At 47.8% G+C, this 24,261-nt stretch overlaps 1 protein-coding gene and 1 long non-coding RNA gene across 5 annotated transcripts in view; one reads left to right on the forward strand and one right to left on the reverse strand.

Annotated features, from left to right (window-relative positions):
• LOC135262357 (uncharacterized) overlaps nt 1-24,261 on the reverse strand; it is a 44,720-nt gene that overhangs the window by 17,031 nt on the left and 3,428 nt on the right. Inside the window, exon 2 of one of the 2 annotated variants that reach the window (XR_010332203.1) lies at nt 12,726-13,272. The exons of the other annotated variant lie outside the window; for it this stretch is intronic. This is a non-coding gene — a long non-coding RNA (uncharacterized LOC135262357). Of the gene's footprint in view, nt 1-12,725; nt 13,273-24,261 lie in introns of those variants that run through there. 2 annotated transcript variants of the gene reach the window in all.
• On the forward strand, nt 986-23,144 carry eva1ba (eva-1 homolog Ba (C. elegans)). 3 transcript variants are annotated; one of them, XM_064349245.1, is made up of 5 exons: nt 986-1,460; nt 13,553-13,765; nt 15,981-16,137; nt 18,098-18,185; nt 18,755-23,144. In XM_064349245.1, the coding sequence occupies exons 4-5, from the start codon at nt 18,119-18,121 to the stop codon at nt 19,189-19,191; spliced, it is 504 nt and encodes a 167-aa protein (XP_064205315.1). In that variant the 5' UTR covers nt 986-1,460; nt 13,553-13,765; nt 15,981-16,137; nt 18,098-18,118; the 3' UTR covers nt 19,192-23,144. The 3 variants fall into 3 exon arrangements, with proteins under 3 accessions (XP_064205315.1, XP_064205232.1, XP_064205371.1); XM_064349162.1 differs by lacking the exon at nt 13,553-13,765; XM_064349301.1 differs by lacking the exons at nt 13,553-13,765; nt 15,981-16,137.

A 24,261-nucleotide genomic window follows, 5' to 3' on the forward strand; every position in this document is an offset into this window, starting at 1 on the left:
ACAGGAGGCGCATCGCTCGCTAGCACCGCCTGCTGGTGGATCAGGCTCCTGCGAGTTTGTCTGCTGAGCTGCACGTGGACGGTCCTCCACCAGCCTGCGTCTGTGCGAACGAACCCTCGCCCTCGCGAACAGCGCTGCTGCAATATGAAAACAGTGGCTGCATTGTGGGCTTTAGAGAGCCCGCTCACTCGCTCACTCACTCATGTCTGCTCTCTCCCACTCGCCACAGCGGAGGCTGCAGCACGGACAGCTGGAAAGCAAAACTTCACTCCAAATTTGGGAGGGAAAGTGCAGAGGCTGGCAGTTGTGTGGAATGCGTGCAAATAAGGGCCATAATGCATCAGTGCGAGCGCCCCCCCCCCCCCCCCCTCATGCCCCCCCGTGTCCCTGGGTCCGCTGCTATCTGTAAAACCCTGTGACTGTGAAGCGTTAAGCGTAATTACGGATGACTGCTAGCCATCGCTCGAGTCCCGGGAGAGAGGGAGTTGTCACGAGGTTCGGATGACATGCTCTCCCCCAGTTTCGCTGCGACACGGTCCTCACAAAGGCTGTTTTGAGAGACTTATTCCAGCCCAGTCCAAGCTTTTAAAAAATAAAACTCCCAAAATCTGCCTTCTTTTTTTCCTTTCCTCTCTTAATTACTGAGAACCGGATGAGCCCACACCCATACCCCCGGTTAATCCATGCAGATGAATGTTCTCATTCTTTCTTTCTTTCTCTCTCTCGTTCCCTCTAATTTTTTTGTTTTTTTTCTGTCATGTTTTATTCAGTGTGGAAAATCTTAGTTAATGGGTTCTGGAACTAGCTTTCCTAACTGTTTCCTTAACGACAGAGAGGAAGAACAACCCCCCTCCCCTCTCCCCTCCCTACCCCCGCTGCCTTCCCCAAGCCCTGCCCATTTTTGGCTGTTCCTCCTCCCCCCACCCCCCCACCCCCGCCCCGCTCAGAGAGGGATTGTATGACAGCTTTTCCTGCCGCTTTACAGAGTGAAGCCGGGAGAGAGAGAGAGAAACAGAAAGAGAAAGAGAGAGAGAACTCTGTTACTCTGTTTCTTTCACTCAAGAGGAAGTTACCACCTCTGCAAGGACTCTCCTGAAGAACTCTTCCTCCCTGAATCTTCAGGCAACAGGAACCCCCCCCCACCCCCAAACAACAACCTTTGCTCACTCTGGACCCCCGCCCCCCACCCCCTCCTCAAAACATCAGGGAGCCCTGAAAGCAACTGAAACAGGAAAAGAGAGAGAAGATCGTTGTTATTTTTTCTTTTTGTTTTTCCTCTCCGGGGAGAGTCCTTGCGCGGTTCTTTATCTGCAGAGGAGTGTTTGATTGGTCCCCTGGAGAGACTCCTGAGGAACAGGCTCCTGGGCTGGACTGCGTGTCTCTCTGACAGAAGCGACCAGCGGTGACACAAACGCCCCGCTGTCCTGCAGCCGATGCCTCTGCGATGCCGCTGGACTCAGGTGAGTGCGCGCGCGACCGCGAGTGTGTGTGTGTGTGTGTGTGTGTGTGTACGATCGTGCGAGTACGAGTGTGGCATCTTCCTGGGTGTCCTAACGGGGTTTATGAAGAGTGAGACTGCACGTCAGATCATCGCTTCGGTTTTGGAAACTGCCTGCAGAACAGAAGCTTTTTAAAAATACGCTTGTAAATGACATCCTCCGTGCGGGACAGGTTTTGCACTCAGTACCTCTGTGCTGTACTCCCAAAAACACTTCCTAGCAGATCCTGGCAGTCCGAAAGGAGATGTATTGGCCATTTCCTGAGAAGTGGTTGTTCTGCGCTGTAAATTCCCAAAACTCTGACACACACACACACACACACACCACAGATCTTTTCCAGGTTATACCTGCTCCCATCCAGTTTTTTAAGGTCCAAAATTGTTTTTTTTTGAAAATGAAGATGGCCCCAGGCTCGAGGATGTGTTGCATTTTACAGACAGTCTTTTGGTAGGAGAGGGGCCATAAAAGTCTGGACCCTCTCACCTTTTTCCAGTCCAGAGCTATGGATAGTTTTAGCTTTCGGTGAGGAAAACAAACCGGAAAGTTCACCTAACCGCCCGGCGAATCGTGCCAGGGGTGCTGCAGACGGGTCGATCGCCTGCCGTCGTTCAAATGTTTCTCGTAGGGGGGTGGGCAGAAGGGGGGGAGATGTGGGTGCAGAATGAGGTGCGAAATTTAAACAGCGGGTTCAGTCAGCTTTCTGCAGACCCAGCCCCCTGCTCCCCCACCCTGAGGAGTGAGTGAGCGTTTTTTGGGGAGAACCCTGTGCATTATGCCGTTTCCTACATGCTGTGCAAAAGCCGGCAGTTTAACAGTTCCCCCCCCCCCGGGCTGCCCTGGGAGGGGAAGGGGCAGAAAGTGCTGAAACACACCAAGGCATGTTCTCTCTCTCTCTCTTCTCTCTCTCTTTTTCTCTCCTTCTTCCTCTCTCCATCTCTCACCCCCTCTCTCTTTCCCGCTCTCTCTCCCTCTCTCCCACAGCTGTACGCTGAGGTCTGCTAGTGATAAATCGGTTGACACTTTGCTGCAATAAAAACCTTTTTTTTTTTTTTTTTTTTTTAAACTTTTGCACCAAGGCAGAGCTGCCACGATTGCAAGGCTGTAAATGTCAGGGAGGGGAGAGGAGGGGGGGTGGGGTGGGGATGGGGTTCATACCTGTCACGCTTTGGAAACGTGCAGGTCCCAGTTCATTAACACATAGGGGTGTCTATACCGGTACCTATAACTGTACACCCGCAGACCTCCTACACACACACACACACGCATAGACACATGCCCACACACATGCATAGACATATGCCCACACACACACACGTGCACACACACACACACGCGCAGACACATGCCCACACACACACAGAACACACATGCACACACGTGCCCACATACACACACACACATCTATCTGCATGGACTCCCTAATCAAGCAGGCCCAGGCTGCAGGGCTCACAGCGCGAGAGCTTTTCAAACACACAGAGTTCACTGAACTCAGACGGAGATAAGTCACTGCAAACGCACTGGCAGAGCACGCTCAATGCCACGCTGAGCTGCCGAGCCAAATAATGAGTTTACAAGTGACTGAATTAACACTCGGGCCCGAATTCAATCATTAACTTTGACTTGCGATTACAAACATGGGTTAGTGTTTACCCACCAAATCACCTTGGTGAGTGGAGTGGGTGGAAACCTCAAACATTAGCTTGCCATTTACGCTAGCATATTTACTTCTTTATATTAAAGTCAGTGAAGCCAACCCCTTTTTTTTTCAGAGCCATGTGTGAAGCCAATCGCAGGGCTACGCAGTGCTCCCATTTTAGGAAAACTTGTTCCTGTTGATGTGCGCTAAATGGAAAAGTAATTTAGGAGCACATCTACTAATTGAGAGGCATTAGTGTGCTCCTAAATTTTTTCAACTTAGGCACACGTGCTCCTTATTAAAAAAAAAGGGTTAGCATAGAGTCCTGCATCACGCCAATCCACGTAAGTCACATGACACAGGAGACAGGAGGGCAGTGACAGGAAGCATCCATTTAGCATTCAAAGAGTGCTGGTCACTGTGTCTGTACTGTGCAGACGCATTGATCTTCCACACACAGACGATCAGCACTGACGCGTTCTCCGATGGGTTCTGTGTTCTGACTAGATCGCGTTAACGGCAGGAATGTTATCTCATGGGGGCTGACACACTGGTCAGCACCCCCCCCACACACACACACACACACACACTCCCCACAAGCCAAAGTCTCCAAGCAGTGTGTTTAAGATGCTGTTATCTGGCAGAATGCTGGCTATCAGAACATTCTGTGGGACTGGCAGGGCAGGGGTCACTAACCTCCCCCCACCCCCCCATCCAACCACAGTGCAAGTTACAAATTGCACAACTCCCACACTTCAGAGTATTTGTACAAGAATTCCATTGTAAAAGTCTGAATTCGTGAAAAGATAATAGTGGCTTGTTGATGACCTTTGTAAAGGGCTGTTGTACTCTGTGATTGATTATTATTGCCTGAAATGCAGGATACATTTAGGTATGGATGTGGGCAGTACAATGTTGTACAATCTCAGTTCATTCATATAAAAATGGGCATAAAAGAACCTCAAAAGGCTCTATGGAAGATTAAACAAGGCATACAATTATTACAACACCTCATCACAAAACTGTAAAGTTGAACATAAGAAATTAATGGGGATCAGAAGAGGGAAAAAAACCGACACAAGAAAAACACATCATCGTCATCACCATAAACACTTCTGCTAAGTATTGTAGTGTGTTCTGCCACCATTATGCCATGTTATGCACCGTTATGAATGATACTGCCACAATCCTTTGCTATACAGTATCATGATAAAGCCATATTTGACACAGCAGATGGTTACACAGCAGACTCCGCCTAATGTCAGATGATACAGTGCTTATGAATGTTCGTGTGGTGCTTATGACAGTGTTATGTGGGTGTTACGCAGCATCCTTCACAGTAACACAGTGAGTCTGTTTGTTAGAAAATAAGTGGCAAAGAGTCCAAGGTTTTACTGAGATCAGCTGCGCTTTGTTGTTGAAGGCCAAGCGTGACATCACCTTTGGGAGACACTCCTAATGTCAGAAGCTGCTCTGTTAAAAAGAAAAAAAGAAAGAAAGAAAAAAAGTATTAAATTTGCCAGTGCATCATTTATTCCCCACAGCAAACAGAGCTGTTTGGACAGAACTGTGAAGGACCCAGGCACGGGTCCCAGCAGTAATCATTTGAGCAGCACTGACAAGCGACATCAAACGGCTTTTTCAAGCTCCCGGTCCAAAGTGATCTGCCAGACCCCCGGCCCTGGCTTTTGTTATGTTATCTGGTTGTCTAGGGGGAGGGGGGGGGGGGGCGGACAGTGTCCTTCCTGTCCAGATACTCTGCTTCCCTGGAGCCTTCTGGGAAGTTTGTCACGGTTAAACATGGTGCAGTTTGCCTTCGCCTCCACCACCTGCCTCCAAGGGCACTCCAGCGTGGGACTTCTTTAATTCCGTCAAAAACGCCGGAGGGAGCGGGAGGGAAAACACGGGGACGCGGTCGAAGGCAAACACCCGACGGGCCGAGGCCAGCGGTGTCAACTCTTGAGCTGATGGGCCGGGCCGAGGAAGTGTGGTAATCTTCTGGACACAAACGCACAAGGCTCAATGCCCGCCTTGTTTTGCTTTCTTGTCCGCGAGTCCCGGAGAACAATGGCGGTGTTTCTTTCGCTCCTGAAAAAAGCAGGGCTGTGTCACGAGTCCGACGCCAAGGTCTCCACAAACGGGAGATGATATAAGTCAGCGTCCGAAACGCTTCTCGGCCCAGCCGACGGGCTGAATTCCCCGACCACAGCTTGACCAGAACGGTAAACAAAGTGAGGCGAAGTCATTCTCCGGCATTTCTGCAATCCCAGCGGGACGGCGTGACAGGAACCTGCTCAATGAGTCACTTCACTGCGCCTCGGGGAGATGGAGTCCAGTTGGGCTAATGCTAACAAGCTGGGTCACCTGGAGGCTAAATGTCACGTGACCTTCGACAGCTACTTTGCCGTACTGGGGCCGGGAATTCGGCACGAGATTCCGAAGGTCGTTAGAAACCGTTGCGGCACACAGTTAAACATTCTCTCACCCCGTCCCATGGGTAGGGGGGACACACGTGTTTTGTGTCATACGGTAATCAGAGTCCCGTGTGAGCGATGTAAGAGGGTGAATTGTGACTATGCACCTGTAGCAGTCCACCAATGAGCTCGTGCAATACTTCTGCAGCCTAGTTTTGGGATCATCTAGGGGTTACAGTTACCATGGTGCGGGGATCTTGGGATGGTCTGGGTGGGGCCAGCTGCGGCCAATAAGAGGCCGTTTTGTTCCAGCACTGAATCACATGGGTAGAGTAACAACGAGAACTCTGTGTGCGCATGAACCCAAGAGCTGGGCAAAGCATAGGTTTCCTGGGTAACCGTGTAATTATGGGATGAGGCTTGCTTTAAAATAACAGGTTGCTGTTCGGTGCATTTGTGGCAGTCTGCGGTCCTGCGTGGCCTTGTGGCGCACGTGACGCTGAACACTGAGGTTAGCGGGTTTGAGGTTGCGGGTTTGAATCCCAGCTTAGACACCTCTGGTCGCGCCCTTGCGTTCCTTTCCCTACCTCAGTTACTCCACTGCAGGAAGAAAAAGCCCCATTTCCTATAACATAAGCTCACACTTCAATGTTGTAATTGACCCCACATGAACAGTCCAAAGGCGGTATTCAACACTAACTTTGAAGTTCCAAATTGACCTTATTGGTGTACCTCGTGATCTCCAGCATCTCAGGGATACCAGGGACTAATAAACAGTCTTGTGGGAGTTTTTTGGAGTTCGCCCCATTTTTTGCTTCTCTTAACTCTTGTTCTTCAAATGGGCTTATGTACAGAAGGACAGTGTTATTTTGGGGGAGGGGGGCTGAGGTTCAGGGTGCAGGGTGAAGGAAAGGCAGTGTTATTTTGGGGAGGTGTGAGGTAGGGTGCAGTGAGGAGCATGTTATTCGGGGGGTGCTGAGTTGGTGGGAAGGAAAGGCAGTGTTATTTTGGGGGAGGGGTGCTGAGGTTGAGGGTGCAGGGTAAAGGAAAGGCAGTGTTATTTCGGGGGAGGGGTGCGGGGTTGGGGTCGGGTGCAGGGTGAAGGGTGAGGGGTGAAGGAAGGGCAGTGCTTAATTCCTCCTAATTCCACCAGGTTAAACGACGGGATGGAAAGTACAAGGGGTGACAGCTGGGGCAGAAGTGGAGATAAAGCGCGACCCTTTCCCACTCCCCGAAATTTCACGTAGGAGGGAGGCCCGTGTCTGGCCCAGGGCTCCACATCTGGACCCATTAACCCACCCCCCCCCTACACCCCGCCCCCCACCCCCATAGCCCCCTTTCCCCCCCCCCCCCCCCCCGCCAGCCTGGCCCACGTCCCCAGACCCCTGGCAGCTATAGATCTAACTCTGGTTCACTGCTCCTGTCACAGACATGCCCCGGCTACTTCAGTTAGCCTTCCACCTCCACAGAGCCTCCCTGCTTCACCCTTTAGACACCAGTCCTTCACAGCAGTCCTTCACAGCAGACCTTCTCAGCGGTGCTTCACAGCAGCGTTTTCACAGCAGATTTACCCAGCAGGCCCTGTTTTTTTACTCCATAACATCATTACTTCAGAGACCTGCTGTCCCAGGCAAGGGTCGGGCCGCTTCACCAGGGCTAAAACACGGTTGCTGGATACATACACGGTGCGAATATCTCCTTTTTTTCCAGTAAGAATATACATTTTGTTCTGAATGTTTCAAACCTTTTTAAGCAGAGAAGGGCAAGTATACACTAAAATATATCTTGATATAAAATCCCAGAAATGCAGCTGTACGTAAACTACGATCACAATTACCGAGGTGCAGTTTGCTTTGCAGATGGTAAAATCCACACAAAAAGAAAGGTGAACAAACCACATCAACTCACACAAACCGGTTATTAAACTAGGAGTGTAGAGTTTACAGTGGACTCAGAAAAAATGCAGTTCAACACATTTTAATTATCTTAATCTTTTTGCGCAAGCATCAGACCGAGCACGTCTCAGGAAATGAACGCTCATTAATATGGAACATTTGTTACCGAGAGACGGCAAAGTAAACAAAGGTCTGAACTGAAAAAACAAAACAAAAAAAAAAAACAAAAAAAAACAGGCTGTGATGGACTGGCAGCAAGACTTGCTGAATGAGCTGCTGCACCAGCGTCCTCTACAGTCCCCTGAAAAGCCAGCTCCAATCGCGGGCTCTGTGGCCACCGTTCAGGCCCGATAGGCTGTGGGTGACCTGTGAACGTCCTCGGGAGGAAAAGCAGTGCGGCCAGATCGGGGCGACATAGCTAGGAGGTAAGAGCGTTTGTCTAGCAGTCGAAGGGTTGCCGGTTCAAACCCCGCCCTGGGCATGTCGAAGTGTCCTTGAGCAAGACACCTAACCCCTAACTGCTCTGGCGAATAAGAGGCATCAATTGTAAAGCGCTTCGGATAAAAGCGCTATATAAATGCAGTCCATTTACCATTTAGATCAAACCCGACACAGCTTGGGTGCGTGTGAAAGAGAACGAGTCCACAAGGGATTGCATTTATACTGCACCTTTGATCCCATCATGTGTACACTGTAAAGTGGTAGGGAGTATTGCAGAAATCACTTTTTACTACCATTCATTACCATCTATGCAGACTCTAAGTTAGCCTTTGTCTGGACTACTGTGATCATGTCATGAGAACAAAGGAAGGTATTTACATTATACCCTTTATCTCACAATCTCAAAGTGCTTTACATGAGAGGGGGAAGCCGCTTCAATAAAAGGTGAAGCCGGGCGTTGGGTCAAATTTCAGTTGTCAAGGAGTGCCCAAACAATACAGCTTCCATCGTTCCCTGGAGTTGGCCACACCCATTTCTGCGGCGGGCTCCACCCTTCCCCCGGGGTTGGACCCACCCATCTCTGGGGGGGGTCAAGGAGCTGATGGTTGTCCGACAAGATTCGCTCTTGTCCACAAAATATATAACTCCTCTGGGTAACTGGCACAGGCCAACGTGTATCAAAACAAACCCTCAGCCCCCATTCCGAACTCCAAGGCCCCAATATGAAGAGCAACAACAAGAGGCCCTGTTTTTCTGAAAACAGAGTCCGTACCTCGCCAAGCTCCGGTAAAAAAAAAAATGGCAGGGAAGCGTAGATCCCTTCTCCATATGTGAACCCTGAGCACTTCCACAGACGCAGGCCAAACCCCACACAGCAGCGGCGGTGCGAACGGCCCGACTTCTTAAGGAGTTATGCGTCTCGCTATATCGGGTGGAAAATCACTACCAGCACCTCGGTGGTTTTCGTGGGAAAAAAAAAAAACCCCCCAAAGTTCCACCGTCCGTTTGTCTCGGTTCAGGTCCCGCTACGAGTCGATGGTCAGGGTGGATCTGGGAGGGCTTTGCCCAGTTAACCACGGGGATCATGCGCTGGCCTTTACAACATAACATCTGCTAAACACACACACACACACACACACACACACACACAGCCTTTCACAAGGGCATGGGCCTGCTGCAGCTACTTCAAGTTTTTCTTTCTGAAATATTTTTTAAATAATTATGGTTAAGATAAAATAATCACCTGCTGTAAACTACTAGATTCAAGATTTGATTGTCAAAGGCTTGCCCCGCATAACAGCACGTGCATCGAGACATTCAGTGCCAATTAGCTCAGATCCAAACAAGCACATTTTCCTCTGATTTGATCCCGCACAGTCTCGTGTCCACTCCCCATCCATCCATCCATCCATTATCTACACCCGCTTATCCTGAGCAGGGTCGCGGGGGGTGCTGGAGCCTTTCCCAGCATGCATTGGGCGAAAGGCAGGAATACAGTGACGTATCCACTCTGTTCGCAGTAGATTAACACTGAGCACTGCGCCCTGTGGAGAAGGGGGCTCGCTCTTTTTGGTGATTTCTCTTCCCCTGTGCGCGGTTGAGTCTCTATCTGTGCAGAAGCCTGCCCTTCAGAGGCGAAATTTGGAGTGAATACCCACTACGGAATGGACACGGCGCGTTAGACCTCCAGCTCGCGTCTCTGCGGTGTCCTTCATGACACGCTTTACATCGAAAGGAAATGGTATCATTTACATTCGTAACAGCTGGAAAAAGTAAGCGTATGTCTTCATCTTAATGGCTTAATGAGCACTGTGAATGTAAAACACCATTGCACGTGGTCTCTTTAATTCGTTATTTGTGACCACAGTTAAAGGTAATAACAAGGGCCCGTGTTTTTATGTCCTAGACCTTGCAAGCACTCAGCGTTAATATCCACACACATCGGTTTTCACGCAGATTGTGAAACTGATTAATTGCTCTTGCTTTATGCGGGCACCTTGAAGCAGTTATTCAGGGACATAAAACTCAATGTTTCTCCAGAGCGAGAGGCTGCGCGTGATGGCTGAAACAGAACAGCACTTAAGCTTGCTGTTTTCCTCTATTTTTGGAGAGGTCTGAAACTGGCAACCTTTCACAACTAGTCTAACACACACACACACACAGACACAGAACCATTCTCTGGAGTCACAGTAAGAGCAATGAATCGGTGCCTGTCTCTCTTGGTAAATATATTCTGTAACTGAGACCTCTCTGCATGGAATAAAAGTGCTTTTCTACTTAAAATATTAAAGTATATTTTTTTCAGGACAGAGTTGAAGAGTGCAATAATGTTCCTTTGTTTCCAGAAGAAAAGTGAGCGTACCTCTGCGTCTGTTCTCAACCTGCCAGCTCCTGACATGTGGGATCGTTTAGGTGTTTTTTAAAAAAAAAAAAGAACGATGAAATGTAATTAAAATTTGCATTTTTTGCTAAACGTGAAGCAGGCTCATGCTAGTCCACCCTCCAAAGGCCCTTAGGCTGTGCCTGGAATTTTTGTGGCCACTGAAGAATCCAAGGTATCAAAAATATCCCTCGATTTTTTTTTTTTTTCTGGCTCTCTATTTCTGAAACACTCCAACATGGAGAGAGCAAGGTTCTACCGGTTCTCCGTGTGTGCGTGAGTGCGTCCGCGTGTTCCTTCTGCTCTGCTTTCCCCAGTAATTCAGAGACTTTAATTACAGCCAGCTCCTCACAGAAATCCCACTCATCGGGTGTTACTCCGGTCGTCTTGTACAATAAGCGAGAGCGAGTCATGGCGGTGAAAACTGTTTACGAAACGCCTTCGGGTGCTGGCACGTTTCTGCGCTCTCGTAAAAAAAACAGGCTTCTGTTGGCTATTCGTACCCTGGAGATCAGACCCTGCCGCTCTGCGGAGGATGAGTCCTTCACCATCGGCGGCTTTCAAAACCAATCCTTCATTCCACGCTTTCACCACAGCGTCGGCCGTAAAAAAAAGAAGGTCCCACATTTGCTGGGGCTGTTGCCGTATTTTAGCCAAAAAAAACATTTTGTTCCATTGACTGGTATGTGATGTTTTCATGAATAAGGCACCAATTACAGGTTGGTACTTGGTTACCATGAGACACAAATAGTTCACTCGGTAAGTAATCAGTAAACACCCCTGTGAGCAATATTTAACCCGGTCAACTCAGTGACTGTGTTAAGCTCTATTTGAATTCATAACAAGGATTAACAAAGTGAAATTCAAAAGACTGAGTTTTGTCAGTAGAACAAAGGTGAAGTTATCCATTTTCTAACCTGCTTATTCCTGGTCAGGGTTGCAGAAGGGGGGCGGCTTGAACTTACCCCAGAAGGCATTCAATGAGAAGCCAGAATACACCCAGAATACACAGGTCGCCAATCTATCGTAAGGGTTAAATTGTGTAATTATGTGGATAGCAATTCAACAAAGATATGAGAAAGACTTTATTTACCCAAAAGTGGTGAAAACCTGGAACAGCTAATCAGGTCCTGCAGTAGTCTCTCAGGGTGTTGAAGTCCAAGTATGACTTAGTGCTCAATACTCTTCACTTTGTAGATAAACAGTGACCCTGAATGACCCATTTTCCACATTAGTACCCTTATGTTCTAGATGGGCTGAATGAACAATTCTTCACATGCTGCATTCTTATGTTCTTGTGTTCTAGATGGGCTCAGTGGTCTGTCCTCCTCATTATGTATTCTTATGTTCTAGATGGGCTGAATGGCCTGTTCTCCTCCTTAAGCATTCTTATGTTCTTATGTTCTAGATGGGCTCAACGGCCTGTTCTCCTCATTAAGCATTCTTATGTTCTTATGTTCTAGATGTGCTGAATGGCCTGTTCTCCTTCTTAAGCATTCTTATGTTCTTATGTTCTAGATGGGCTGAATGGCCTGTTCTCCTCATTATGTATTCTTATGTTCCATATGGGCTGATCTGTCCTCTTCATTCGTGCATTATGCTCGTATAGAGATGGACTGAACGGTCTGGTCTCCTCATTATGTACTCTTATGTTCTCATTTGGGAAAGGGAATACGCCCAAACCTCGGCGGTGAAGTCAACGTCTCCACATCCTTCGCTCTTTTATGGCAAAAGAAGGCCGTAGTGGGTTTATATCTCGCGATCTTGGGGGGGGGGGGGGGTCCAGCCGGGATGAGTCAAAGGGAAGGAAATTCTATTGTGGTGCGCTGCAAGCGGACGTCAGGAATATCACACGATAGTCCCGCCGTGGCGATTCGACCCCCACCCCCCCCCCCCGCCCACCCCCGCCTCCCATCACTCCCCACATTTCGGCTTAGCACACAAAACCAAAACTATTTATTTGACTGTTTCACTGGGGAGTCCTGAAATGGAATCCCCTCTCAGGGCCCGGGGCCTAATTACACGACAGCGCTGTTAGTGTTGGCTCCCATCCCCGGCACACGTCAAGATTTCGGGTCCCAGCGAAGCGACTCCTCTATTTGACCGACGTTTCTTTGGGCCCACATCAGCTTCCGGTTTTGTTTTGTTTATATTTTTTCCTTTTGAAAAGGGCCACCTACCCCCATATCTCCAATCAGCCTAAATGTATTCCTTCCTCATCCTCACAATCACCCTCAGGAAACCAAAGACACAAACAGACACTGTACACTCACAGGGCCCCCTCCCCTTTCCCCCTCTCAAAAAACACACCTCACAGGCCAGCCACTGACATTTAGAGACATCATAATGTAGCATAATGGCTCAAACATATGCACCATAATAAATATGACATCTCTCCCACTTACTCCCAGTAGTTCATCTTCATTGCCTTTTTAACCTTTTAGGGAATGATTTTTTCAGTCTTTCTCCGCTTACAATCAGTCTTATTTTAAAAAGTGCCTTGGGGGTGGCTTCATTGAAAAGACCGTTCCTCAGAGAGAGGAGAGAAGTCAAACAACCTCTACTCAACACAAAGGGCCATGGGTATATTTATACTGAAATCTTGGCTAGCTTCTTCTCTAGACCCACTGCCATTATTGTGAACTCAGGGGTGACCAGTTATTCTTCAGTCCCTGTTGACCAAGGCGGTGATTCTCAAACCTGGCTTAACAAGCAAATACATTGACTTTCAGCCACTCCATACGCTGTGAACCCGACACATGTTCAACTGATAATGACTTATGTTCAGATTTTTTGCAACATATCATACCAGCTGCATTTACAACCATACAAACTTAAGTGCAGTTAACGGTGGCATGAACGTCACCAGAAAAGTCAATGACACACAATCAGTTTGTCCGAATGTCTCTCGCCTTGTGACCCTCCTCTCAAACTGCCGGTGGGTCCGAACTCCCAGTCCCAGGAACTCGGGCGGGGGGGAAGGATGTCAGCTTATTAACAGGGCGATCTGAGGACAGAGGCTCAGAGAAGGAAGCCAAGCTCACTGAACAAGAGAGGATGCTGGGAGATTTATTTTCAGGGAACGACAGACGCCATCCTGTCACATGCCGGAGGCGTGTGTATGTGTCTGTCTGTGCGTGCGTGTGACTGTGTGTGGGGCTGGTGATATTGGAGCCGCTTTACCAAAGCTTCAGGGTTAGATTTCCATCTTTCCTAAGGGTAATAACTTTCCGATGACCTCGAGAGTTTTTTTTCCCCCCCTTGTTTATAGTAATTTGTTCTTCCAGGTTGCATGCTAGACTGAGGGAAACAAAGAACCATTCTGATCTCTAAACATCCCAGTCTAATTAAGCCCAGAGCAAACACAGCTCTCTCTCTGCACCTACTCCAAACCACCACCAAGAGCGGAGGGAGCTCCACCAATCAGAAAGGGGGGTGGCAACAAACAAATGCTGATGGTTGATTGGTGGATATACTTCAGGATACCCTGTAGGGACCTAGTAAGTATCAACCAATCACCACTACCTTCAGCTTTGTTCTATTGGTTATTACCTAGCTTCTTTCAGTTTCTGCCAATAAGATGATGTCACATCCAATTGTATTACCCCTGAGGAAATGTAGGCAGACAGTATCAGTATTACAAAGTCTCATAAAACGGGGTGTATAAAGGCAGACGAAACCATTAGAGAGGAAGCTGGACAGTGGGAGTGCTGCTAATCAAACCCTCTTTAAAAAGACAAAAAAAACAAACAAACCAGGCATCCAATTAGGCACGAGGCACCATTTTCCTGCAGTTACAGGGGCCTGAGCTCTGAAAAGGCTGAATCAGCCTGAGTCACCAGCTCTGGCTCCGGTGTGGCCTGGAGACGGAAAAGCACTCAAACGGTTGGTTTGACATTAAATCAGGCAGCCTTGGCCAACGCCAGAGCTCTCTCAGACCACCGCCGACCTCCGTCGGTCTGCGACAGATAACTCTCGGACCGCAACAGAGCCCTCTCTCACGCGCATTCGAACTCTGAACCCAGAAATACGGCACCGTGAACGCATTCAACAGCAGAGAGAAAAAAAGACAACGGGGGCTAGAGATGGAGAAAAAGAGATGGGAGTGAGATAGACTGAGGGCGTGAAAGATGGAGACAGAAACAAAGAGAGAAAGAGAGACAAAGATGGAGAGGGAGAGAGCAGGCGAGAGAGAGGGAGAGAGAGGGAAAGAGAGACAGACTGAGATTGGGGGAGAGGAAGAGACAGAGATAGGGAATGAGAGAGGGGGAGTGAGAGACAGAGATGCAGAGAAATGGAGAAAAAGATACAGAGAAATAGAGAGACAGACAGACAGACAGAGAGAGCAGGAGTTTATTTAATGGGATGCCGCTCATGTTCCCTTGTTCAAACACCGGGCTAACTGAAAGGGAAGGAAGTGCAACAGGACGTTGTTGTTCGAGTCTCGCCGTCTGGACCCAAACAAAAGCTCATCACCACCTCCCGCCAGTCCCCCCGCAGCGGGGCGGGGGGGGGGGGGGGGGGGGGGGGGGGGGGGGCGGGCGGGTGAGCGGCAGGCGGCGGCGGGGTGGCGAGCGGCTGCCATGGCGACCGCTGCGAGGCTGGCATGACGAACCCGACACAAAGTACACAGGGTCTGCCAGGAGTCAGCCAGATCAAAATCTGTGTTGGGGAAACGCGAGAGAGAGAGAGAGAGAGAGAGAGAGAGAGAGAGCTCTGCTAAGCCAGCTGAAGCTGGCTGCTTTTTTAAATGGCTTTTTCCATCCGCAGAACGAGTTAGCAGCATTAACTACACTCCCGCCACTCTACTCTCTGAAGCGTGTTCGGCATTTCTCTCAATGCACGCACACACACACGCACAAATAACACACACACACACACATATAGGCTGCGTGACATATGGACTGACTCTTGAGCTCTATCTCTTGAGCATTAGGACTGAACAGACTGAATATAAATATATGTGATCTTAGATTTTGCATTTTGTAATCCACTCATGGTATTCATTTCATCAGCCTTGATTCCAAATACTTATAGAACAGAATGAGGCTTTGTATCTCGCACGCAGTGACTGAAGTTATATTTTGCAATGAATTTCCCAATATTTTCACATTTTGTCTTTTTTTTTATACTTGTTTGGATAACTTTATTCAGTGGTGCAATGAATCCAACACACAGAGAAATGTCCCTTATTGCAGTCAGGTGAAAAGACCTTACTGACTCAACTTTGTCCAAGATATTTCAATCTGTTTCCACATTTCTTAACAGAAGCTGACTTCTGTATAATTATGAAAGGCACCAGCTCTGAACCATAGATGATATCTTGGCAGTAAATCCACTCTAGCATAGCAATGACTACAGTGACATCTAGCCAAAAGCTAATATTGTTTTCGCAGATGTCTGAAATGTAGAAGACTGTAGTCAAATTAACTCAAGGGGGAACAAGTACATATATCATTTGATGTCAAGAACAGAACCCTTTGTGTGTGTATCAGAAGTTTCATGGGAAATTAATTCAGTATGAAAGGATTGTTACGGGTTTGTTAAACTGCCGTTTGGTCAGACCTGCACCATTCACAGTGTTTCCTGGCCCGTTCGGCAGTGGAGTTGTCCAACCGTTTGTGTGCACTGCTGTTGCATCAGTGAATTTGGGCTTAACACGGTCTGACGTGTGTGTGTGTGTGTGTGTGTGTGCGTGTGTGTGTTTGCTCTCAGATTAGAGCGGCCAAATGAGCTGAGGACGGAACGATCCACAGAGGCGAACAGAAAAAACACAAAAGAAAGAAGGACCGAGAGAAAGAGAGAAGCTCTCCATCCACACCTCCAATCACGCCATGACCCGGGACTGAACTGCTACCCTCTGTTATTTGTGGTGAGCACTACTATTTCAACATTTTAAAATAGCATGCTCGGGACTTTTTGTTTTAGTGATTTACAACTAGGGGAACGACCATTGACCATAATCAGCGATAGACTTTAAAGCTGAATAGTGTTTTACTCTGAATCCTTGTCACCCTGCCACAGAGTACGTAACGCATTATAAATTATTATAAACTATGGGCAGCAGTACAGCATAATAGGGAACTGAGCTGGCAACTCCAAGGTGAGGCAATGCCTATGCACCCTTGAGAAAGGTACTTATCCTCAACAGCTTCAGTAAATATCCAGCGGTCTAAGCAGACTGCACGTTAAAAGAATGTAAACTATGTACTCTGCTTCGGATAAGAGCGTCTGATAAATGTCCAAAGAGTAAAAAATATAATTAAATTCACCTACTTGTCAGTCAGTGAATGAATTGTGATAAGGTTTCTTTTCTGGCACCCTTTTGTGTGAGGTCAAAGGTCAGCTCTCACTTCCTCGCCATTGGCAGGTTTTCCCTCCACTGGCCTCTGTCCCATGTGATGATGTCACAATTGCCGGGGAACAATAGAGGCAGGTGAGAAAGTTCTGAGTCAGCAGGAAGCCTTATACGACCAGGGGGAAGGAGTGGGGAAGGGGGGGGGGTAGGGGCTTACACAGGAAGTACAGCAACACCAGCTGTATCACATGACCTGAGGGGGGCCAGTACCCCCAGATTAGATTAAAAACAGGTTTTGCCTTTTAAAACGAAGCTGAGAAGCAGGGCAAAGTTTAGATCAAAGATCGACTCAAACTAAAGCCTTAAACCGCAGCTCCAGGCCACACAGCAAACTGTTTGGTGTTAAATGGACTCTGATGGAGCCCCTTTGATCCCATTTTCTCTCCCTGTCTGTCTGTCTGTCTCCGTCTCTCCATTTCTCTCAGCCTCTAATTTTCTCTCTCACACCCTCATTTCCTCATTTCCATCCACATCAGTCTCTCATCAGGTTCATGCACAGCCTGTAAACCCCTTCAATTTCCCAGCTAACGTCAACCTACCCACCCCCTCCCCCCTCCCCCCTGTTAGACGTGGCGCTGCGGTGTTTCCGTGGGAACTGACAGACTCTGCTGCAAGTTCGGACGGAAGGGGGGGTGGCAAGCGGGGATTGGAGTCACGGCCAGGCCACTGCAGCAAAAAAAGAAAGGAGTAAAAAAAAAACCCCAAAACACACAAGACGCACAATAAGCTGCAAAAAGACAAAGCACCAGGAAGAGACCGCAGCCGAGGGGGGGGGGGGGGTTTCACCGGGACGAGTTGATTGACATGTCCCTGGTGGCCCTCAGCCACAGGGCAAACAGACATACAAACAATGGGCGGAGCCTCGTCCCTAGGTCTTTTCCACTGTTCCAGAGGTTCCCAATGGGTGTGTGGGGGGGGGGGGGGGGCACAAACCTCCCCCCACCCCCAACCCCAACCCCCATTTGACGAAAGACACCCGCGGCACAGTACAAACTGTGCACACTGAGAGAATGTCGTGCGCTAACAGCGCTAACGGGCTGCTCTCTGGCCCACTCAGAGTCACACACTGGTCTTTCTGTTCTCTGGCTGGAGGATCTGAGAGGACAGAGAGAGAGGGAGAGAGAGAGGGAACGTTTAACAGAGCGCGTGCAGAAGAGTGGCGTACACGCCAGTTTAAAAGTGTGACTTCAACTTTATGGGACGGTTAAAATGTGACATACGCCCTGCAGACAAACCGTCGGAAGCACACGTGTGCGTGTGTGTGTGTGTGTCTACCCGCTTCATTAGTGTGAGTGAGGCATTTACAGCAGAGCAGGGCATCATGTGATCCTTCCTGTTCTCGGACATTGAGGAAGGCTAGCGCCGCGCCGCGGCTCCACAAGCCTCCAACTGTGACCGTTTCTGTGTCTTAATTACAGACATTTACCTGCGTCCATTTCAGTGCTAATTTCAGGCTCGTTTTTGTCCCACGCAGGTGTGAGAGCGTGAGACAGACATGGACGTTAAGCGGAAAGACATGGCCCTCCTGAGCAACAGCATCGCTGCCTACGCTCACATCAAAGGTGAGCGCCATTAAAATCCATCCTGTTTAAGGCCCGCTGGACTTTCAGAGTTGGAGCGCTTCCAAGCAGGGACCCAGTGCACCCATGGGCAATGCGCTCAACCTGAACCGCTCTAGTAAATATCCAGCTGTTGAAACTAATTATATTTTTAAAAAATAATAATAAATCTGTGGAAGCTACAAAGCTGGGAAAGTGTATCTGAGAAATGCGGTGAAGCACTTCTGATGCCCGCATCATGATATCTCTGCGTATGGAAGATGCTCCACAGATAGTTTAATGTTACTGTTGAATTATTATTATGTAAATGTGATTAAGGTCCACAGGAGGTTTTAAGGACCTCAGAAGTGCTGAAGGGTTTAAGGTCTTCAGTAGTATTTTAAGGACCTTAGAGGTGCACACCTCAAGAGAACCTCAGAAATGCAGAATGCTTTAAAGGCCCTCTGTAGATCTTAAGGATTTTAGAGGTGCACACCTCAAGAGGACCTGAGAAGTGCAGAATGGTTTGAAGAGAGCGAGTGGTGCAGAGACAGTCGGTGCTTCTTCTAATCACCCACGTTCCCCCCGCGCAGCGAACCCCGAGAGCTTCGGGCTGTACTTTGTGATCGGGGTGTGCTTCGGCCTGGTGCTGACCCTCTGCCTGCTGGTGATCCGCATCTCCTGCAAGCCCCGCACCGCCACCGCCGCCGCCGCCGCCTCGGCCCCGCCCGAGAAGAAGCGGCTCAAGAGCTTCGGCGACGAGGAGGAGGAGGACTTCAGCGAGGAGGACGAGGAGGAGGAAGAGGACGAGGCGGAGGCGCCCGTCAGCCCCGTCACCGAGGTTCCCGTGGGCAACCACAGCCAGTCGGACGGCGCGCTGGGCGTCAACGTCTTCACGTCCGCCGAGGAGCTGGAGCGGGCCCAGAGGCTGGAGGAGCGGGAGAGGATCATCCGGGAGATCTGGAGGAACGGCCAGCCCGACATCCTGGGCTCGGGCACGGGCACCATCGGGCGGGTCCACTACTACTAACCACCCCCCGACCCCCTGACCTTTGACCCCTGGTGCTCTCTGACCACAACATTCATCAGCAGGGGGGGGAGGTACTCGTCAGAGTCATTGAGATATCATGATGCGGGCATCATCCAGAGCGTTGACCTCCCGACTTCCTGCTCCCTCCTGCCCCCTGCAGGCAAACAGGGTTACAGCAGTTGGGTGGCCCCGAGATGGCAAACCATCTTAGTTCCAGCGGCTGATGGTCTCTCTGAATTTCACCCAGACTTTAACCCCACGTGGTGTTGCATCCATGGCATATGGTATCAAGAACAGCATACTTGCGATGTCTTTCCCTTGAGGTCTACAGGGGATTTCAGTATTTCATTTGGAGTTGTGAACCGTCACACAGGAACACCATGCATAACACATAAATTCAGCGGACTTTAATGGTCCACAACATGGAGAAGCTCTGAGACCACCTTGGGTGTCCCTGGATCTACGGTTGGATTGGTGGAAATTAGGGAAGGTGCCTTAGAAGTTTCTGTTTTTTTTTCTCCAGACTGTGTTTGTGTTTTTTTCAGACTGTGGCACATTGCTTTCAAGTCTGAAAATCATGCGGTCGACATTCTCTGATGTTCTCAAAGAAGACCCAGCCTTTTTTATTGTTGTCATTGTTGTTTTTTTGTAAGCTTGAATCAAAGTTATGTTTGGACTTGCAATACTTAATGCTTACTGAAGTTGGGGGATGGCTTGCTTACCATGTTGTAGAATGGTTTCCATCCTCGTTTGTGTGCAAGAAAGACATGGAGATATCTAGGACCTATATTTTTAAGACATTCAACCATGTGGCCTTTGTTTTTAGTCACAAATCTTGGGACAGAATAGTTTTAAAAAAACATATACATCTGAACACCTGAAAACCAAAGCAAATTCTAATTTGTGCAATAACAGCTGTCCTACTTGTACATTCAGAAAGAATATATATTCATTGTTGTATTTTTATACTTTACAGATTATGAAATTGCACGAGATAAGGTTATATTGTTACACTATCTATTTCTGAACCATTAGTTCATTTTTTTCCTTCATAAAACTGCCAAAATTGTTGGGTACATACTGCAGATTAGTATGAGATGAACATCTCAATTAATACTTTGTGAAAGGATGATACAACTTTTTAAGGTTCAATGAAGAGGCAATCAAGGACAGATTGATCGATGACAGATATATTAAAATTACATCAGCATTGTTAAAAGTAGCCTGAAATCAAACCCTTGCCATGGTAAATTGAGGTTTCATGGAGGCTATGACGGTTGGTTACACTGTGTTGTCAATCACTGACTTCTGGAACAAAAGAAATGACCAACAACAGCAAAACAACAATACGATAGGTTTACATCGCCGAACACATGCTAGCTTGTTCACTTTGGGTGGTTTGTGAAGACTCTCTTCCATAACAGGAGAGCAGTCTTGGAGTCGGCCAGATGCACTATAAGAAGATCCGCGAGCTGGCGTGTTTGTTGTTCTGGAGCTGGACGGTGACAGCGTGAGGGAGATGTTGAGGAGAGAGAGAGCAGTCCAGCACGGAACGCTCATCTCAGGGAAACTGAGGTCTATTCTCCTTGGGGTCAGCTCTCGTGGCTCCAGCTCAAGCAAACAACAGCTGGGGCCGAACAGACCTCAGAAACCGGCACATTCCAGCCACTCTCCTCTAAAGTTTATTCCAAAATGACTCTTTAAAAAAAAAAATAAAAAATAAATAAAATAAAATAAAATTAGGATCTTCAATTTCCCTTTTGGATCACAGTCAGACAGACCCTTTTTCTTGGAGGGCTTGCAAGAGAGAGAACGAAAATATTTTCCCAGCCAGAAGAGTATTTATAGATAGTCGTTGGCCCTTATCCTCAACCCCACTGTCCTAGTGTTCGCACAGAGGAAGATAAAACGCATGTAGTTGCAATAAAGCCTTTGGATTCCTGGGCACCTCTGCTCATTTTCGATCCCAGGGTGAGACACTTATCAATTAGCCTTCTATTTAGCTTGGCACTTCCAGTGTCTTCAAAATTCACATAAACATTGGAGTGTAGAGAAAGACTGACGAGAACATACAAACTGAAGTGCGTACGGACTATTGAAATGCGTATAATGCTTGAAATGATTGTAGACACTGAACGACTTCCATTTGTGAAGGCAAAATGTTGGCATTGCTTTCAGAAAACCAAGCCAAGGCACCTTTGAACTGAAGGAAAACAAATTTCAAACTTACTTCTAAAAGCACAGGCCAAGATGTGTACTCTGAGAAGACTCAGACATGCTTTGAGTAACCGCAGTAGTGTCTGCAAACAGCCCTGACCACAGTGGCATAGCCGATCCGGTTTGGCCACATGAAACCAAGTCAACTGCTTCAGAATCAGTGGGATAGCATGACCTTAACTGGCACCTTGTTAAACAGAGTAAGCCACTGCTGCATTCTTGACTAAAGCCTCTGGTCGTATACACACTCGTGTCTGTTTGACAACTCCGTGAACCAAAACCACCTCTAGGCCAGGGGTCCGGGGCTGGTGTGAGGTCTGCCTTTTTGTTTCTGTTTTTATTTTAACCTTTGAATTAATTTCAGGCTTTTCTGCGCTCAGAGAAATCTCCCAGCCCATCACCATGGGGTCACCTGAGCATGCTCAAACAGGCCTGGAGGCTAAACGCTGACGGAGTTTACACTGAGAACAAAAAGGGGCTCGAGCTCTCCAACAATTGTCCGAGCGCAGGCATGCAAAAAAAACGTACGCATCAGCAAAACGGCCTGCACTCCCCAAAATGACAAAGTGGTTTTTTTTTTGGCTCTAGAACTGACGGCTCTCCACGCTCCCCGTCGTTTTTAAACAGTGCTCGTGACCCCATGTGCCGTTGTCACTCACCAAACGCTGACTGGCGAGGGAACAGTCAACAGCCTGAGGCCGGTCAGAGTACACGCTGTTCTTACGGAGACCGAAAGAGGGCAAGTTTTCTTGGGTCAAAGCCTAATAAAGCCTGAGCTACGGAGGGAGGGAGGGAGGGAGGGAGGGAGGGAAGGAAGGAGAGCCCTGCTCGCCCGTTTGTCCAGTACACTTCCTGTATAAGGCAGTAGACAAAAAAAAGCTCTCTGCATATGTGTTCGTGAAAATCCACCACCCCCTGTTTCGGGCATCTGTTGCAGAGAGAGGTTCCAGGGCTTCAGCTGTCAAAGAGCTGTCAATTACTTCATCGTTGAATTGAGGACTGGATTATTACGCGGCTCAAAATCATCAGATCGGTTAGTGTAAGTCAGTGATTGACATGTCCAGCTAATTGTGGGGTTCATACATCTTCCTTTTCCCATCACTAGTAATGAAGAACTAAACCTGTTGCCTTTCTACCTATGGTAGACTTTTAAAAAAGTGTTGACTCGAAAGCTTGATGTCAGGTTAGCTCACATAAAAAAGCACAAATTTCTCTGGGCCGATCGTTAGAGGTTCTTGGTGCTAGCAGTGAAAACCGTGTGCAATGCGTGTAAGGATCAGCTTTTATTGTGCTCGACATTTCCATGCGAGGGAGTATCTCCTCGAAGCCAGGAGTGTCAGCTGGATGTTCCATTCCAGGTTTTGATTTTGAGAATTTAACCTCATTATTTATGACCAAACATGAGTCTTAGGGGGATTCTTCTCTAAACACTTGGACCAATGCAGGAATGAACCTCTAAGATTCCCAGCTGAATTTCTGTAGAAAATAAGGATGGATGTGAAAATGTCAGACTATTAAAAAAAAAAAAAAATAACAGAAAATGCATTATTTATAAGTGTGCATCATATCACCTGCAAGTGTATGCTGAGATATGTAAATATTTAAGTGTACATTTACAATTCATGTTACCAGGTAGATATACACTATGTTTTTTGTACATATGAACATGACTATTGGACCGCTTGTTTTTTGCCATAACATTCTGAATAAATGCATATGATGTAAAAGGTTTTAAACGTGCCTGAGAGCTTTAAGTGCTGTGCTTGGTTGAGGGGGGAGCGCATTGCCAGACCAGCGTTAACGGGACCTGCTACTCGCTCGATGTGAAATAGACTAACGTCATCACGTTAACGTCATCACGCTCGGATGGAGTGTAGCGCAGTGGGTAAGGAACTGGGCTTGTAACCGAAAGGTCGCAGGTTCGATTCCCGGGTAGGACACTGCCGTTGTACCCTTGAGCAAGGTACTTAACCTGCATTGCTTCAGTATATATCCAGCTGTATAAATGGATACAATGTAAAAATGCTATGTAAAAAGTTGTGTAAGTCGCTCTGGATAAGAGCGTCTGCTAAATGCCTGTAGTGTAGTGTAGTGTATTATGAGGAAACGCCGTTTAATGCCTCTCGAAATGAACGGCGGAGAACAGTGAGCGGTGAATTACGACACGGCGTGGGAAAGCAGGAGCCCCTCGGCAGGCCGTAAAGAGGAATTTTAACGTGATCGGAATGGGGGTAAGACCATAATTTGTGGTTCCAGTACAAGGATTTTGGAAAGCAGCACTTCATAAATAACCGCAGCGATGCTGCTGCCCATGCAGTTCCCTGCCTCTGCATCACTCTGCCCGGAGACCAAAAAAAAAACAAAAAAAACCCAGAATACCCCACGGTCTGAGGTAACCCCAGCATAATAGGAAACGTTTCAGGAATGACGGTCAACATTCCGACATTCCAGGTTAGATTCCCATTGGTTTACGAGATAATATTTATGAAGAAAACATTCCTGAAACATTGAGAGAATATTTCCTGTTGTTCTAATCAAGTTCAAATGGTTCATTTAACCAAGAGAAAACACCATGAAGGATGCATCAGCACCACTTTAATAATGTTCTGAATACAATTACTCAATTACTAATTACAATTAGCTGGGCAATTAGCAACAGTGATTGGCCAGACTCTCAACACCTGACTCCCACCTGCCCTCAAGGACCCCGATTTTATGATCCCTACTCTACAGTATTTGCATATACAGCGCTGGTGAAAAGCTAATCAAATTCTGTTTTTTTTAATGACTCCCACACACCACAAATGTAATTAGATAAATGAATAAATTTGGCAATTATCGCCCCCCCCCTTC

The sequence above is a fragment of the Anguilla rostrata genome, chromosome 1, assembly GCF_018555375.3.
Source record: "Anguilla rostrata isolate EN2019 chromosome 1, ASM1855537v3, whole genome shotgun sequence".
Taxonomy (NCBI): Eukaryota; Metazoa; Chordata; class Actinopteri; order Anguilliformes; family Anguillidae; genus Anguilla; species Anguilla rostrata.